Genomic DNA, 16064 nt, shown 5'->3' with positions numbered 1-16064 from the left:
ACACGATGGTTCGACGTCTCTCTGCTCATCCAGAATAATCCGACAATTCTTTAAGGGTCTCTTCAGAAAGTTTCCTCCTATTAGACGCCCTCCTCCAGCATGGCAGCTCAACGTGGTATTGTCACAGCTCATGAAGCCTCCTTTTGAGCCAATTCACAGGGCATACACCAAATTTCTTACCTGGAAGGTTGTATTGCTTTTGGCCCTAACATCTTCTCGTCGCGTAAGCGATCTTCACGCTTTCACAATCAAGCCTCCATATTTGCAATTTAAGCCCGATGGAGTGTCTCTTCGTACCAATCCCTCGTTTTTGCCAAAAGTGCCTGCTGATTTCCATCTGAACGAACCTGTCTTCTTAAAGACTTTTTTCCCGAATCCAAAATCACCGGCAGAACAACGACTTCATTCTTTAGACATCAGTCGTTGTCTAAAGTTTTACATTTCAAGAACTACCCCTTTCCGCAAATCCGATCAACTTTTTGTGGCATATGGAAGGATGTGGAGGGGACATTCAGTGACGAAACAGACACTTGCAAGGTGGCTCTCAGCAGCTATATCCTTCTGTCACCAACAAGCTGGCAGGCCTTTACAGTGTCCAGTAAAGGCGCATTCGACGAGAGCGATGGCGTCCTCCACCGCCTTGTTTGCTGGCGTGCCTCTACACCAGATTTGCCGGGCGGCAACATGGTCAAGTAGGCACACCTTTACCAGACATTACTGTTTGGATTCCATCAACGAGGCGGATACCGCAGTGGGGCAAGCAGTGCTTCGCCATCTCTTTAAATAAGGTGAGCCTCTGTTCCCTCCTCCTTTTCTTTCTGTGATTGCTATATGCTTTTAAGCTCTATGTTTACCTTCATTTTAAGAATCTATTAGCAATCCCAGTTCTAAGGAGTTACTGCTATCTATTCTATTCAAGCATGTGAATCTATGAAAGACACCCCTAATACTGGAGAAGAACAATTGTTACTTACCTGTAAACAGGTGGTTCTCCAGTATTGGTGTCTTTCATAGATTCACATGCGACTCACCCTTCCTCCCCTCAGAGGCTCTCTTCTCCTCAGGCGCTATTATTGCTAGTGCTACGAAAATCTGAGGGCTTGAGCTTCTGAGGAGAAGGTTCTAGAGGGTGCTTGAGCCTGATTGGCTGCAGTTTGGACTAACATAATGACACTGATATGTTACAAATGAGTTTTTCTCTTTATAATGTCTTCCTATGGAAGTTACCATTGTAGAGGTTTTACAGACTGTATTATCTCTATTTTATTATGTATGATGTTATCATTTATGTTATATTTTAGCATTATTGCTATTTTTATATACCGTGGGACTCCCACTTCGACGACGGGGAATATTCAAGCATGTGAATCTATGAAAGACACCAATACTGGAGAACCACCTGTTTACAGGTAAGTAACAATTGTTCTTCTTCTCCAGTATTAGGGTGTCTTTCATAGATTCACATGCTTGAATATGGAATAGAAAGCAGTAATATCCGAAGAAAACCTCCCATAATGGAGGAGGGAAGACAGAGGCTCACCTTATTGAAAAGAGTGCGACGCACAGCCTGTCCCTCTGTAAGCAAAGTCAAGCGCACACAACCTTAGTTAGTTCCTAGATTAGGTTATGTATCATTCAATGAAAGGATAAGATCAAACTCCAATTTTCTTGTTCGGTTTTTATTTGTCTGGTGAGTATTTGTTTCACAAAAAAACAGCCTGTCCCACTGCAGTGTCTGCTTCGTTGATGGCACCCAGGCAGTAGTGTTTCGTAAACGTGTGCCTGCTTGACCATGTGGCTGCTGTGCAGATCTGATGCAGCGGCACACCGGCAAAAAGGGCAGTTGAAGACGACATCGCCCTGGTAAAATGGGCCCTCACTGAAGACTGTAGAGGCTTGCCTGCCTGTTGATGGCAGAAAACGATGGCCGAGGAAAACCAACGAGCAATTGTAGGTTCGGGAACTGGACGCCCGTTGTGGAAACGTCCATAAGCTATGAAGATGGCAAAAGTCAGCAGCTGCAGAAATCCATCTAACCATGGTTTGTTTAGACACTGCTTGTCCTTGCCGTATCTTTCCATAGGCAATAAACAGTTGATCGGATATGAGAATGACAGAGGTCCTTTGCAAATAGAATTTTAAACATCTTCTGATGTCAAGGGTATGTAATGCCCTCTCCGCAGTGGATTGCGGATTAGGAAAAACGTCTTTAAGAGGACTGGTTCATTCAGGTGAAAATCCGAAGGCACCTTAGGCATAAACCTTGGGTTTGTAGATAGCACCACAGAATTGGACGCGAATTGTAAGAAAGGTGAATTGATGTTGAAAGCCTGAACCTCACTGACTCTTCTAGATGACGTTAATGCTAGCAAAAGAAAAACGCTCTATGCCAAGAATTTGAAATACACCCTAAAATTGGCTCAAATGGGTGGCGCATGAGCTGCGCTAATACTACATTAAAAATGCCAATATGGAGGCGGACGACGTACAGGAGGAAACATTCTGAATAGTCCCTTAAAGAACTGTTGTATTCTTGAAGAATAAAGAGAGATGGACCCATCCTGACGTTACCTTGAAATGGCTGCCAAAAGACATTCAACGTTGCATGAGATAAGCCTGATCTTGCCAAGTGCAAGAAAAAAGATAATATATATATGTCTGGTCCGGAGGTTGCATGAAATGGGTGAACCCCAGCAGATTAACACCAAATGCAGATTCTTTTCCATTACAGTCTGTACGTCTTTATTTTAGTAGGTGCTCTCGCGGAAGCCAGTACCTCCTTACAATACGCCGAGATAGCCCGATGAGCTAATTCAAGGTGCTCAGACGCCAAGCTGCTAATTTTAGAGAAGCCGGATCCGGATGGCAAATTTGACCATTCTGAAAGGAGAGGAGATTCGGTATTGGTCAAAACTGTATTGGATCGTACTCTGAGAGGAGAAGAAGTTTGGTGAACCAGTATTGGCGAGGCCACCTGGGGGCGAAGGGAATCAAGCGACACGGCTCTTTCTTCATCTTCCGGATAACTCTCGGAACCAACGGTATTGGAGGAAAAGCGTAAGCATATATTTGAGACTAGTTTATCGGAAAATGCCTTCCCCTGCGAGTCCCCGTGGGGATGCCAGCTTGCAAAGAAAACAGGCATTTGCTGTTCTTTTCTGTCGCAAAGAGGTCCAGATCGGGATGACCCCACTGCTGGAAGATTCGATCCGCCGTTGCCTGATGCAGTTCCTATTCGTGGTTGGACACCGTGGACCTGCCAAAGGGTGTCCGCCAGCACATTTGCAACTCACGGCACATGAACAGCCAAGAGATTGATCCTGTGTCGTGTCGTCCAAGCCCATATCTCTTGGGCTTCCTGAGATAGAAGAACCAACCTCGTTCTTCCCTGTTTGTTTAAGTAATGCATACTTGAAGTATTGTCTGTGCGAACCAATACTGTGGCCCCTTCAATGATTGCACAAGAGGATTTGAGGGCTAAGAAGATGGCGCCTAGCTCTAGCAGATTGATGTGCCAAGCCTTTTGTTGAGGGTTCCATCTCTCACTGACCTTCAGCCCTTGAAGATAAGCTCCCCAACCCTCGAGGGATGCGTCTGTGGTGATTGTGTAATTTGGCGCTTCTAGAAGGAAACGCACACCCCTTCTACAAATTGCTTTCTTGGACCCACCAAACACAAAGGCCTCTTGCATCAGAGGAGTGATTTGAATGAGATCTTCGATTGAACTGGAAACCTGCAACCACTGCTTGTCTAGCTCCTCTAGCAATTATCTCATGTGAGATCTGTAGTTGGGAACCAACGGGATGCAGGTGGAGGCTGAGGCCAGGAATGACTGAGGATCTACTGAAACAGACATTTTTTCGTACGTAGAAGAAACCACCAAGTGGGAGCTTCAGGCCCATCGTTCGTGTGAGACAAACACCTTTGCTAGGTTTGTATTGATTGATGCTCCAAGAAACTTTCATATCGGAGCTAGTACTAGTTGGGACTTGTCATGATTTATTGAAAGAGAAATAACTCTCTAATAATGAGCAATAGTGCTCTGGCTAGCACATTTTGCCCCAACCTGTTACTGGATAAAGCATATCCTTATAGAAGACCCCTCACTCACCAACCTAGTTGGTGACATGCTTCATCATCGGGGTCCCACCCCATAGGCCGAGTGCCCACAGGGTGTGCTGCGACACCTGATTACAGTGGAGCTGGTTTTGTTTTTATGTGTTCAAGACTATCAAAATTGTGTATTTAAAAAGGGCCAACACTACTCACTTCAAGATTTATTCTTGAGCGCTTGAACCCTTATTAAAAATAAAGTGTGGCACCTTTGCCTAATTAGGAAGGCTTCGGTGTCAAAAGTCGTGTTAAAATATATAAAAATAGCGAAAAGTGTGCTATGTGAATGTGAATATACAAAATTATTGTTTTAAAAGGTCTACATGTTTCAACCCAAACATGGATTCAAGGGTTTTCGTCAGGACCGTGGGTGATTTGAACTGGGTGGTCCGCCCGCGCTAAGGAGCGTCCTGCCCTAGTTCAATTTAGAGATCGTAAATAGGGATCTCGTGAAAAAAGGTGCGTTTGTTCAATTTTGAAAAAACCTGTAAAAAGACAGGGAAACAAAGAACAGGGGGGGGTCACACACAGGGGTAGACAAAATGGATTGTACCACATATCACGTATATATTCAGGATTACTCGGACAATCATAATATCCACGTGTGGAATCATACCAGCATATCACTATCGTGATTTTAAACATATCTATTGCGTGGGTGGCAACAGAAATATAGTGAAAAATGGCCGGGAAGTGCCTTCCAAATAAAGGGCAGCCGCCAAATGAGGGGTGTCGATATGATTTGGCGTCTGAGATACGTGAAAATCAGGGGTCGGTAAATGGGAGAGTGACCTGTTAGCGTGCTGCGCTGTGAACGGCTGCCAAGGTAACTGTGAGCAGTCGTGAGAAAAACCGTCTCAATATTATTGGGGCGGCTGATTGTTTTTTGCTTACGCTTGAAAGCGAAACTCTCGCTTCATAGGCACCAGCGTAACCAAGTTGACAGGATTCCGTCTCCTGTAGGTGAAAAACAAGTTTTCAGTGTCAGCGCTGTGAACAAAGCGCATTGACAATCGAGTGTTTTGCCCCAAGACAAAGTAGTAAATACTACAAGCGATCGTTCCTGCTTAACGGTCCTTCAAAGTGTACTTACTTGTCGCTTCTGTTCATCAGACCGATTAACCTACTTGGTTCTTGCTCGGCGTGCCCCGTGGAGTGTCTCCGGTGCCTGTTTGCCGGTAATGTGAACACTTCCTTGTTGGGCGTGGCCGGGTCACGTGTGGTGAGCACGTGATCAGAAGGTGGCCAATCAGAATTTTCGGTGAACAGTGTTGTAGGACTGGCCCGAGTAAGGCAATGTGTACATTGCCATGGTAACGGGTGCAGTGATCTCGAGCGGACAGCGCTCGCGTTGCTGAGCCATGGTTCAGGGGTATTATTTATCGTCTATTTTAGCACGTACAAGGGAGTAATGGGCAATATTTACAGATATTTAGTATACAGAGATTACTTTTAGGAAATAGGGAAAATCGCCGTTTTTTGGGGGCTTTTGGTAGAACAGAACAGGTATGAGAGAACTCCGTCTGGTGAGGTAAAGACTGATGTGTTCCCTTATGTCAGTACATTGTTCCACGGAATATTATCGTTTAAACCGGTTTTGTGCGTGGAAAGTCTGTAGACCCACCTCTGTTCCTTCTCGTAAAGGCGTTTGTCTAGGTTTGTACCTGGTTGTACTTGTTCAATTATTGTCCATTTTATATCATCAGCAGTGTGACCCACCGACAAAAAATGTTCAGTAAGTTTTGTATTTGTCTTCCTGCACCTGATGGTGCTTCTGTGCTCTCCTATGCGGAGTTTTATTTTTCTACTGGTCATTCCTACATAATGCAAGTCGCATGGGCATGTCAATCTGTAGATGACATTCTCGCTGTTGCAGTTGGTCTGTCCTCTAATTGTCCATACTTTGTTTGGTTCCAACAGTAATGTTTTTGTATTTGTGGTGAAAGGGCAGACACTGCAACTTCCGCATTTGTAGTGACCAGTTACCTTGGGTAAACCCCATAGGTTAGTTTGTGTTTCTTTCCTAGGATGTACCGTAAGGGGTCTCGTGTTTACTACGGCATCCTTTATGCTTCGTGCTCTTCTGAAAGAGAATAGCGGTTTGTTCCATCTCAGGTTGCCTGTATTCAGAATATTCCAGTGCTTTTTTACTATTCTTGACACATCATTGGATATAGTGTTGTATGTTGTCACACACGTCAAAGGGATCTCTTCCGGGATCCTTTCCTTTGGTTCCAAAAGCGCTGCGCGAGGCTGATTACGAGCTCGCTTCTGGCTTTTCTGGAGGATTCTGTTTGGGTAACCTCGGTTTAGGAGTTTCTGAGATAGATCTTTGGCTTGGCTCTTGTAGTCATCCAGTTCACTACAGTTCCTACGGATCCTCAGGTATTGCCCGTATGGTAAGTTTTCGCGTAGGGGTCTGGGGTGAAAGCTTTCAAAACGGAGGAGATTGTTTTTGGCAGTAGGTTTGTAATGGGTAATAGTAGTCAGTTTCCCATCCTTTTTTGTGATTTTTACATCTAGGAAGACCAGAGTGTCATTGTTTTTTTCATATGTAAACTTTAGATGATTGTCTCGGGTGTTTATCCAATTGAAGAAGGAGGTTAGTGATTCCTCCGAGCCTTTCCAAATGGTTAGCACATCATCAATGTACCTACGCCATATTAGCAAATTGGAGCTATAGGGGTTTGTATCGCTAAGAATGTATTTTTCTTCGAAGTCAAAGACATATAGCCCCGCTATGCTTGGAGCAAAAGAACTGCCCATGGGTGTCCCACCCGTCTGTAGGAATATTTGGCCCTCAAACTCAAAATAATTCCTTTTTAGTGCTAGCCTTGCACACTCGAGAATGAATTTTTTCGGTGTTCTTGATGTCCATGTTTCCTTCTCTAGAGCTCTTTCTAGTACTTCCAGCGTTGCATCCTGAGGGATGCTAGTGTACAAGCTCTCAATGTCAAAACTCACCAGGATGGTGTCATTATCCACAGTGAGTTGGTCGAGAATTTGTAAGAGACTTTTTGTATCCTGTAAGTATGTGCTGGTTCTTTGTACCATGGCTTTGAAAAAAACATCGCAAAATTGTGATAATGGTTCGAGGACTGATCCCAAACCAGAGACAATTGGTCTACCTGGCGGTGGTGTTCAGTTTTTATGTATTTTGGGGAGGGTATAAAAATAGGGGATTTTCCCTTCGCTGTTGCAAAGGAAATTTGCCTCCTGTTTTGATATAAAACCCTCTGTTTCTCCATATTCCACTAGCGATGTTATCTCGCTTTTCAAATCCTCTGTTGGATCCACTGGTAGTCTCCGATAGCTGTTGTCATCTGCTAGAAGTCGAAGACATTCGGTTTGGTAAGCTGTGCGATCTTGCACAACAATTCCTCCACCCTTATCTGCAGGTTTTATCACAATTGTGTCACAGTTCCGCAAGGTGTCAAGGGCAACCCTTTCCTGATTAGTCAGGTTCATGAATTGTTTCTTGGGTTTCGTATTCTCAATGTCATTGAAAACAGCCTGCTCGAAGGTGGAAACTTCCACAGGTATCGAGTGTGGCGGAGGGTTGAAAGTGGCTTTGTTTCTCAGGCCTGTTTCATTAGGATCTGGATTCTCCTCAGAGATTGGTCTTTTTTCGAAAAAGGCTTTTAGTCTGAGTTTTCGAAAGAAAGACGAGAGTTCACAGTGAAGTCTGAATTTATCCAGATTCGCTGTCGGTACAAAACCTAAGCCTTTATTCAGCACTGATTCTTCGTCTTTGCTCAGTGGTCTGGTTTGGGATCAGTCCTCGAACCATTATCACAATTTTGCGATGTTTTTTTCAAAGCCATGGTACAAAGAACCAGCACATACTTACAGGATACAAAAAGTCTCTTACAAATTCTCGACCAACTCACTGTGGATAATGACACCATCCTGGTGAGTTTTGACATTGAGAGCTTGTACACTAGCATCCCTCAGGATGCAACGCTGGAAGTACTAGAAAGAGCTCTAGAGAAGGAAACATGGACATCAAGAACACCGAAAAAATTCATTCTCGAGTGTGCAAGGCTAGCACTAAAAAGGAATTATTTTGAGTTTGAGGGCCAAATATTCCTACAGACGGGTGGGACATCCATGGGCAGTTCTTTTGCTCCAAGCATAGCGGGGCTATATGTCTTTGACTTCGAAGAAAAATACATTCTTAGCGATACAAACCCCTATAGCTCCAATTTGCTAATATGGCGTAGGTACATTGATGATGTGCTAACCATTTGGAAAGGCTCGGAGGAATCACTAACCTCCTTCTTCAATTGGATAAACACCCGAGACAATCATCTAAAGTTTACATATGAAAAAAACAATGACACTCTGGTCTTCCTAGATGTAAAAATCACAAAAAAGGATGGGAAACTGACTACTATTACCCATTACAAACCTACTGCCAAAAACAATCTCCTCCGTTTTGAAAGCTTTCACCCCAGACCCCTACGCGAAAACTTACCATACGGGCAATACCTGAGGATCCGTAGGAACTGTAGTGAACTGGATGACTACAAGAGCCAAGCCAAAGATCTATCTCAGAAACTCCTAAACCGAGGTTACCCAAACAGAATCCTCCAGAAAAGCCAGAAGCGAGCTCGTAATCAGCCTCGCGCAGCGCTTTTGGAACCAAAGGAAAGGATCCCGGAAGAGATCCCTTTGACGTGTGTGACAACATACAACACTATATCCAATGATGTGTCAAGAATAGTAAAAAAGCACTGGAATATTCTGAATACAGGCAACCTGAGATGGAACAAACCGCTATTCTCTTTCAGAAGAGCACGAAGCATAAAGGATGCCGTAGTAAACACGAGACCCCTTACGGTACATCCTAGGAAAGAAACACAAACTAACCTATGGGGTTTACCCAAGGTAACTGGTCACTACAAATGCGGAAGTTGCAGTGTCTGCCCTTTCACCACAAATACAAAAACATTACTGTTGGAACCAAACAAAGTATGGACAATTAGAGGACAGACCAACTGCAACAGCGAGAATGTCATCTACAGATTGACATGCCCATGCGACTTGCATTATGTAGGAATGACCAGTAGAAAAATAAAACTCCGCATAGGAGAGCACAGAAGCACCATCAGGTGCAGGAAGACAAATACAAAACTTACTGAACATTTTTTGTCGGTGGGTCACACTGCTGATGATATAAAATGGACAATAATTGAACAAGTACAACCAGGTACAAACCTAGACAAACGCCTTTACGAGAAGGAACAGAGGTGGGTCTACAGACTTTCCACGCACAAAACCGGTTTAAACGATAATATTCCGTGGAACAATGTACTGACATAAGGGAACACATCAGTCTTTACCTCACCAGACGGAGTTCTCTCATACCTGTTCTGTTCTACCAAAAGCCCCCAAAAAACGGCGATTTTCCCTGTTTCCTAAAAGTAATCTCTGTATACTAAATATCTGTAAATATTGCCCATTACTCCCTTGTACGTGCTAAAATAGACGATAAATAATACCCCTGAACCATGGCTCAGCAACGCGAGCGCTGTCCGCTCAAGATCACTGCACCCGTTACCATGGCAATGTACACATTGCCTTACTCGGGCCAGTCCTACAACACTGTTCACCGAAAATTCTGATTGGCCACCTTCTGATCACGTGCTCACCACACGTGACCCGGCCACGCCCAACAAGGAAGTGTTCACATTACCGGCAAACAGGCACCGGAGACACTCCACGGGGCACGCCGAGCAAGAACCAAGTAGGTTAATCGGTCTGATGAACAGAAGCGACAAGTAAGTACACTTTGAAGGACCGTTAAGCAGGAACGATCGCTTGTAGTATTTACTACTTTGTCTTGGGGCAAAACACTCGATTGTCAATGCGCTTTGTTCACAGCGCTGACACTGAAAACTTGTTTTTCACCTACAGGAGACGGAATCCTGTCGACTTGGTTACGCTGGTGCCTATGAAGCGAGAGTTTCGCTTTCAAGCGTAAGCAAAAAACAATCAGCCGCCCCAATAATATTGAGACGGTTTTTCTCACGACTGCTCACAGTTACCTTGGCAGCCGTTCACAGCGCAGCACGCTAACAGGTCACTCTCCCATTTACCGACCCCTGATTTTCACGTATCTCAGACGCCAAATCATATCGACACCCCTCATTTGGCGGCTGCCCTTTATTTGGAAGGCACTTCCCGGCCATTTTTCACTATATTTCTGTTGCCACCCACGCAATAGATATGTTTAAAATCACGATAGTGATATGCTGGTATGATTCCACACGTGGATATTATGATTGTCCGAGTAATCCTGAATATATACGTGATATGTGGTACAATCCATTTTGTCTACCCCTGTGTGTGACCCCCCCCTGTTCTTTGTTTCCCTGTCTTTTTACAGGTTTTTTCAAAATTGAACAAACGCACCTTTTTTCACGAGATCCCTATTTACGATCTCTAAATTGAACTAGGGCAGGACGCTCCTTAGCGCGGGCGGACCACCCAGTTCAAATCACCCATGGTCCTGACGAAAACCCTTGAATCCATGTTTGGGTTGAAACATGTAGACCTTTTAAAACAATAATTTTGTATATTCACATTCACATAGCACACTTTTCGCTATTTTTATATATTTTAACACGACTTTTGACACCGAAGCCTTCCTAATTAGGCAAAGGTGCCACACTTTATTTTTAATAAGGGTTCAAGCGCTCAAGAATAAATCTTGAAGTGAGTAGTGTTGGCCCTTTTTAAATACACAATTTTGATAGTCTTGAACACATAAAAACAAAACCAGCTCCACTGTAATCAGGTGTCGCAGCACACCCTGTGGGCACTCGGCCTATGGGGTGGGACCCCGATGATGAAGCATGTCACCAACTAGGTTGGTGAGTGAGGGGTCTTCTATAAGGATATGCTTTATCCAGTAACAGGTTGGGGCAAAATGTGCTAGCCAGAGCACTATTGCTCATTATTAGAGAGTTATTTCTCTCTCTACCCACGAGGGGTTACTCCTCTATTGTTTTTTCAGATTAATTGGGGGACCAGGAGTTCCCACCTCACATAGTGCCTAGCATTATTATTTTCCCTCTCTCTCTCCATTGTTGTGAAAAAAAAAAAAAAAATGATTTATTGAAAACCAGGTTTAAAAACAGTGACTGACAAGTCTGGGTGTGCTGGACTGCCTGTAAATAAGAGCGAGCCCTTATTATACAGTTGTCTCAGTAATGATAATTTGTATGCCTTGCAGATGTAGATAGTCCAAAAGGTAGGACTTTAATTGAAAATGTTTTGTGCCTATTGTAAAGCGTAGCCACTTCCTGTGCTTAGGAAGGACTGGCACATGAAAATAGACATCCTGGAGGTTGAGAGTAGTTATTAAGTCGTTCTGGCATAAGAACTTTAGGACTCTCTTGAGGTACAACATTTGTAAAGTTTGCGCAAAGATCTAAAATCATGTGCTACTTTCCTGATTTGCTTCCGTAGATGAGAAGGTGGAGGTCCCTTTGGAGGTGTAGAAAGAGGGAAATTTGACAAATTCTATTGTGCCCTTGGGCATGACGTGTAAAAACCCCAACGGTCCTCTGTCACCTTTGACCAATTGGAATAAAAGGGAGATATTAGACCTCCGACGTTTTTGGAGGTAATAAAGGTGGGTTCAAGGTAGTCCATTGTTTCTTAGAAGAGTTGCCTCGGCTGTACGATGATTTTCTATGTAGGACCTGTTGGTACTTTGCCCATGTGACTGCGTTTGATTTGAGTAACGCAGTTGGTTCTGATTGTAGGAGCCAATACTGCATGGTACTCCCTTGAAAAAAGGACGTGGATCTAAGTCCTCGGCACCACGAAAAGGCTGCAATTCTATATCCAGAGGGTGCGGGCAGTATCTGTGTTCTTTAAGATGGTCTGCAGTGCCTCATCAACCTGCTGGCCAGAAGGGATCCTCAATCAAAAGGCAAGTGAAGTATGGAAGTCTGAACCTCCTTGCGAAAGACGTAGCAATGAAGCAAAAATATCTTTGCCAGACTGCTCCTATTGCGAGCTGTCAAAAACCTGTACACGCAATGTCCGCTGCACAGTGTATTATTTCTGATGCGCTTCTCTCTCTCTTTCCCCCTCCTGCAAGATCTTCAAAGCATGAGGCTTGCAGGATTCTGGAATAAGTTCTACTAGCGCCAACATGTCAAGAGCACATCTGGCGGCATACCTGCCCAACTGGCTTGCAAGATAATCGCTGTGCCGCCTGAGTAATGACTGAGTCAGGGTAGGCTGAGAGACTAGAAAAACAGGTGAATAGTGGGGAGCTTCACATTTCTTGTCGAGGCGTGGAAAAAACGCCGGCGCAGAGTTTGGCCTCCGCATGAGTTTAACACCTTCTTTCTAAATAAAGTCTATGATAGGGACTGAACAAACTTGTTTCTGTGGTTTCCCCAGGACGAGGGGAAAGGGGAAAACGATTCGCCGCTCTCTTAATAAGGAGGGGAAAAAACCTCCAATATACACCGAAGGTGAATGCAATAGAACTCCAGTTGCAAGAGAAGACGTATTCCCGCCCTGGTACAGGGCGTGGCAGCCTTGTTGTCAGAAATAAATAATTCTGATCTGAAGAAAAAACATGCTCATACGGCTATGTGCTGTCCAAGAAGAATAATGGTGGAAGTAAAAAACCTTCACGCCCCCACGTGCATGTAGCGGAAAGCTGCCGTCGACGAAATAAATCGTCTACAAAAGCACTGTGCATAAAAGTCAACAGTGTGTGAAACCAACTGTCAACTGGCTCAACCGCCGATGAATCCAACAGTTGACAGGGTCATCCGTCAACGAAGTCAACTGGCGTCGAAGCTGAATGTTGACGAAGCTTTCCGTCTACAGAGCTCACTGTCTACGGAGCTCACTGTCTACGGAGCTCACTGTCTACGGAGCTCACTGTCTACAGAGCTCACCGTCTACAGAGCTCTCCGTCTACAGAGCTCTCCGTCTACAGAGCTCTCCGTCTACGGAGCTCACCGTCTACGGAGCTCATCATCGACGAGCCCACCGTCGAGGAGCCCACCGTCGACGAGCCCACCGTCGACGAGCCTACCGTTGACGAGCCTACCGTCGACGAGCCTACCGACGACGAGGCCACCATCGACGAGCCTACCGTCGACGGGCCTACCGTCGACGAGGCTACCGTCGACGAGGCCACCGTCGACGAGGCCACCGTCAAAGAAATTTTCCATCGATGAAAACTCCCAGTGGTCGACGAGCCTTCAGTCGAGAAGAGGGCACTGTCCTCACTGTCGTCGACGAATGCCTGGAGGCATTGTCGTTGCAGAGCACCAGTGACGGCAGAGATTGTCGTCAGAGCGTACATCGACCGTATCGTCGACAAGCTGGCACATGTTCACGTAGAAAAGTGCGCAGAGTGAGTCTAGACGCCTGAGAGTAAATCTCGTGGGCGTAAATGTGGGAGGCACAGGCTCAAAGAAGGCCAGAGACTCCTTAATTGTGATGTTACTTCAGCTGGTGAAGTAGAGGAGAAGCATCACTTAAAACCTTAATGCAGGACAAACAAAAAAATCCTCCCACATCAGAAGGAGGGTATAGTCTAAGCACAAGAACAACCCCTTCTCCACCTACCATGTCAGAGACAGGCAGAGTGCTGGTCCTTATACTCTTCATGAGGGTTCACAGGAAAAGGACTCAGCTTCCCACAAGTGACGCAGGGTCTGAAGGTAAACTTCATGTAAGAAGACATTACAAAACTGACATTATGAAGGAAAAAGTGAAGAAAAAAGAAGAAACTTGAAGAAAACTGAGCAGAGCTCAGGGAGACTCCCTTCACACAACGTGCTGTAGAAAATCTGAGGTGCTGAGCTCTGAGGAGAAGGTTCTGGAGGGCTGCTGGCGCCTGATTGGCTACAGTTTGGACCAACATAATGACAGGAATAGGCTACAAGTGTTTTTTCTCTGTTCATGTATTCCTATGAGGAATTATGTCTAGGCATTTACTGCCTGTTTTCTAATATGTATTTCATCTGTTATGTGTTACATATACATATTATTAGTATGTTATTGCTATTTTATTTACCGTGGGACTTCCACTCCGACGACGGGGAATATTCAAGCATGTGAATCTATGAAAGACACCCTAATACTGGAGAAGTTCTATGTGTTTCATAGAGAGAAAGGTACAAATCATTGTATATGTCGGTGGGAATAAGCTTCAGTTTGTGTATGAGGGCCAAAGAGTTATGGGCTGAGAGAGTGTATGTGTGTGAGTGTGCATAAACCATTAATGTATGTGTGTGTGGGGGGTCGTTAGCAGAGATGGAGTGAGAGTGTTGTCGTGTGAGATAGATGGAAAGAGCTTGGGACATGTGAGAGAGCAAAGAAATAGGAGGTTGAGTATGTTCACAAAGCAAGATTGTGTTAGTTTCAGAGTGAGTGTCCTCCTATCCTGGCCACACTAATGGAGTAAGTGCCCAACTGGTGGATATTGAAAGGCCTAAGAATGTTAATGTGCATCCAATTGGTTGACAGTGAGTAAATGATACTGGCGCAGACTGGATTACATTGTAGGTGTAGAACTCATTAGTAAAAGAGAGGGCCCATAACACACCTGCGAACAGCACATAGCGTATCAAACATATCATAAACAGAGTTTATCATAATTCATGTATCCAGAATATACTTAGTGTAGCTAGTACACCCATAACTGTGCAAACTGTAACTTAAACACTTTAAACAGCTCGCAATGTAACTTGCACACATGGACCACAGTATAGTGAAACCTACACACGTAGAACAGCACATAGTATAGCTTATACACCCATAATAGTGAGTAATGTAACCCAGACACCATATTTGGCACACAGTGTAACTAGCAAACCCAAGCCTGGGTATAACTCACACACCCGGAATGGAAGCAGAGACAGAGCATGTTCAATCAGCAGCCTCATCAGCCTCTTCGAGTAGAATATGAATTCATCACGGCTGGTCTCCCTGTTCCTGCAGAAGAGAGAAAGACTATCAGATGCTAGCCAATGTTTAATCGATCTGCAAAGAAACAAAAAAAGGTTGTGGAATACTGGCTGACGTTTCCTACAAAGCAGTACAAATTGGGCACATATTCCCCCTCCCTCTGCCATACGTGGTTCCTCGTCAGCATAAGTGGACTGTTTTTCTACACCATCTATCTATGTTGGAGAAGTCACAAATACTGGTCCAACCCCCTCAACCGTTTTTGATTCTAAAAAAATACAGTGTTCACAAGGTAAACCTTGTTCTGAATTATTTCTGCAGCTTTACAGTAAAAGATGGGAGTGGTGTGAAACATTCAGGGGAATAAGAGTAATTTAGAGATGGTGAATAGGGGGTTTCAAGAGTCTTCAGACTCCTTCAGGACACATTAATGTGGAGGGGGCCATTTCTTCTCACTGCTATGTTTCACAATTACAGCAGCTCTCACAGAGTAGATAATGTGCACCAACAAAATCAATCTGACGTGATCTAGACAACCTGTGCTTCCTTCCAAAGTTTCATGAGGCATCAGAGTCACATGTATGTACTGTGTCACCAGAAGCTGACATCACATGTAATAAGTGAACCTATCACAGTTTAGATTAGACACTGGCTACTGTGATACACACATTCTTTATAAAGCACCACACTCTTATTAAATATGAATGTCCCCCTTGCAACAAGATCCTTTGGCCGTGACATGATTGACAATGAGAAGGGTAATGAGGTCACACGGCTGCGGGAAGTAATGTGACTAGATATCCCTGATATGGGGCATTAGTCTTAAAACCCCACCATGACAAATTGCATTACTTAAAGACCCACGTGGCAAGCTGTTTGAAAAAGTAAATGAAAATCATAAATGCTCATGTCCACTATTTGCCAAAAACCAGAACCAATTGTTTCAAAAAGTAGCCTGAATCAAGTCCAAGTATAGTCACAAGTGAACCAATAAG

The 16064-nt window shown here is 44.3% G+C and overlaps 1 protein-coding gene across 3 annotated transcripts in view; it reads right to left on the bottom strand.

Moving 5' to 3' along the window:
* The window catches only part of UCKL1 (uridine-cytidine kinase 1 like 1), a 283720-nt gene that overhangs the window by 45834 nt on the left and 221822 nt on the right, over positions 1-16064 (bottom strand). For all 3 annotated transcript variants that reach the window (XM_078651664.1, XM_078651665.1, XM_078651666.1), the window contains one exon: positions 15003-15096. In XM_078651664.1, coding sequence (XP_078507790.1) covers positions 15003-15096 — 94 coding nt within the window. The remainder of the gene's footprint in view (positions 1-15002; positions 15097-16064) is intronic.

Source organism: Lissotriton helveticus, chromosome 7, assembly GCF_964261635.1.
Source record: "Lissotriton helveticus chromosome 7, aLisHel1.1, whole genome shotgun sequence".
Classification (NCBI taxonomy): Eukaryota; Metazoa; Chordata; class Amphibia; order Caudata; family Salamandridae; genus Lissotriton; species Lissotriton helveticus.
This window is presented reverse-complemented; position numbering and strand designations above follow the sequence as displayed.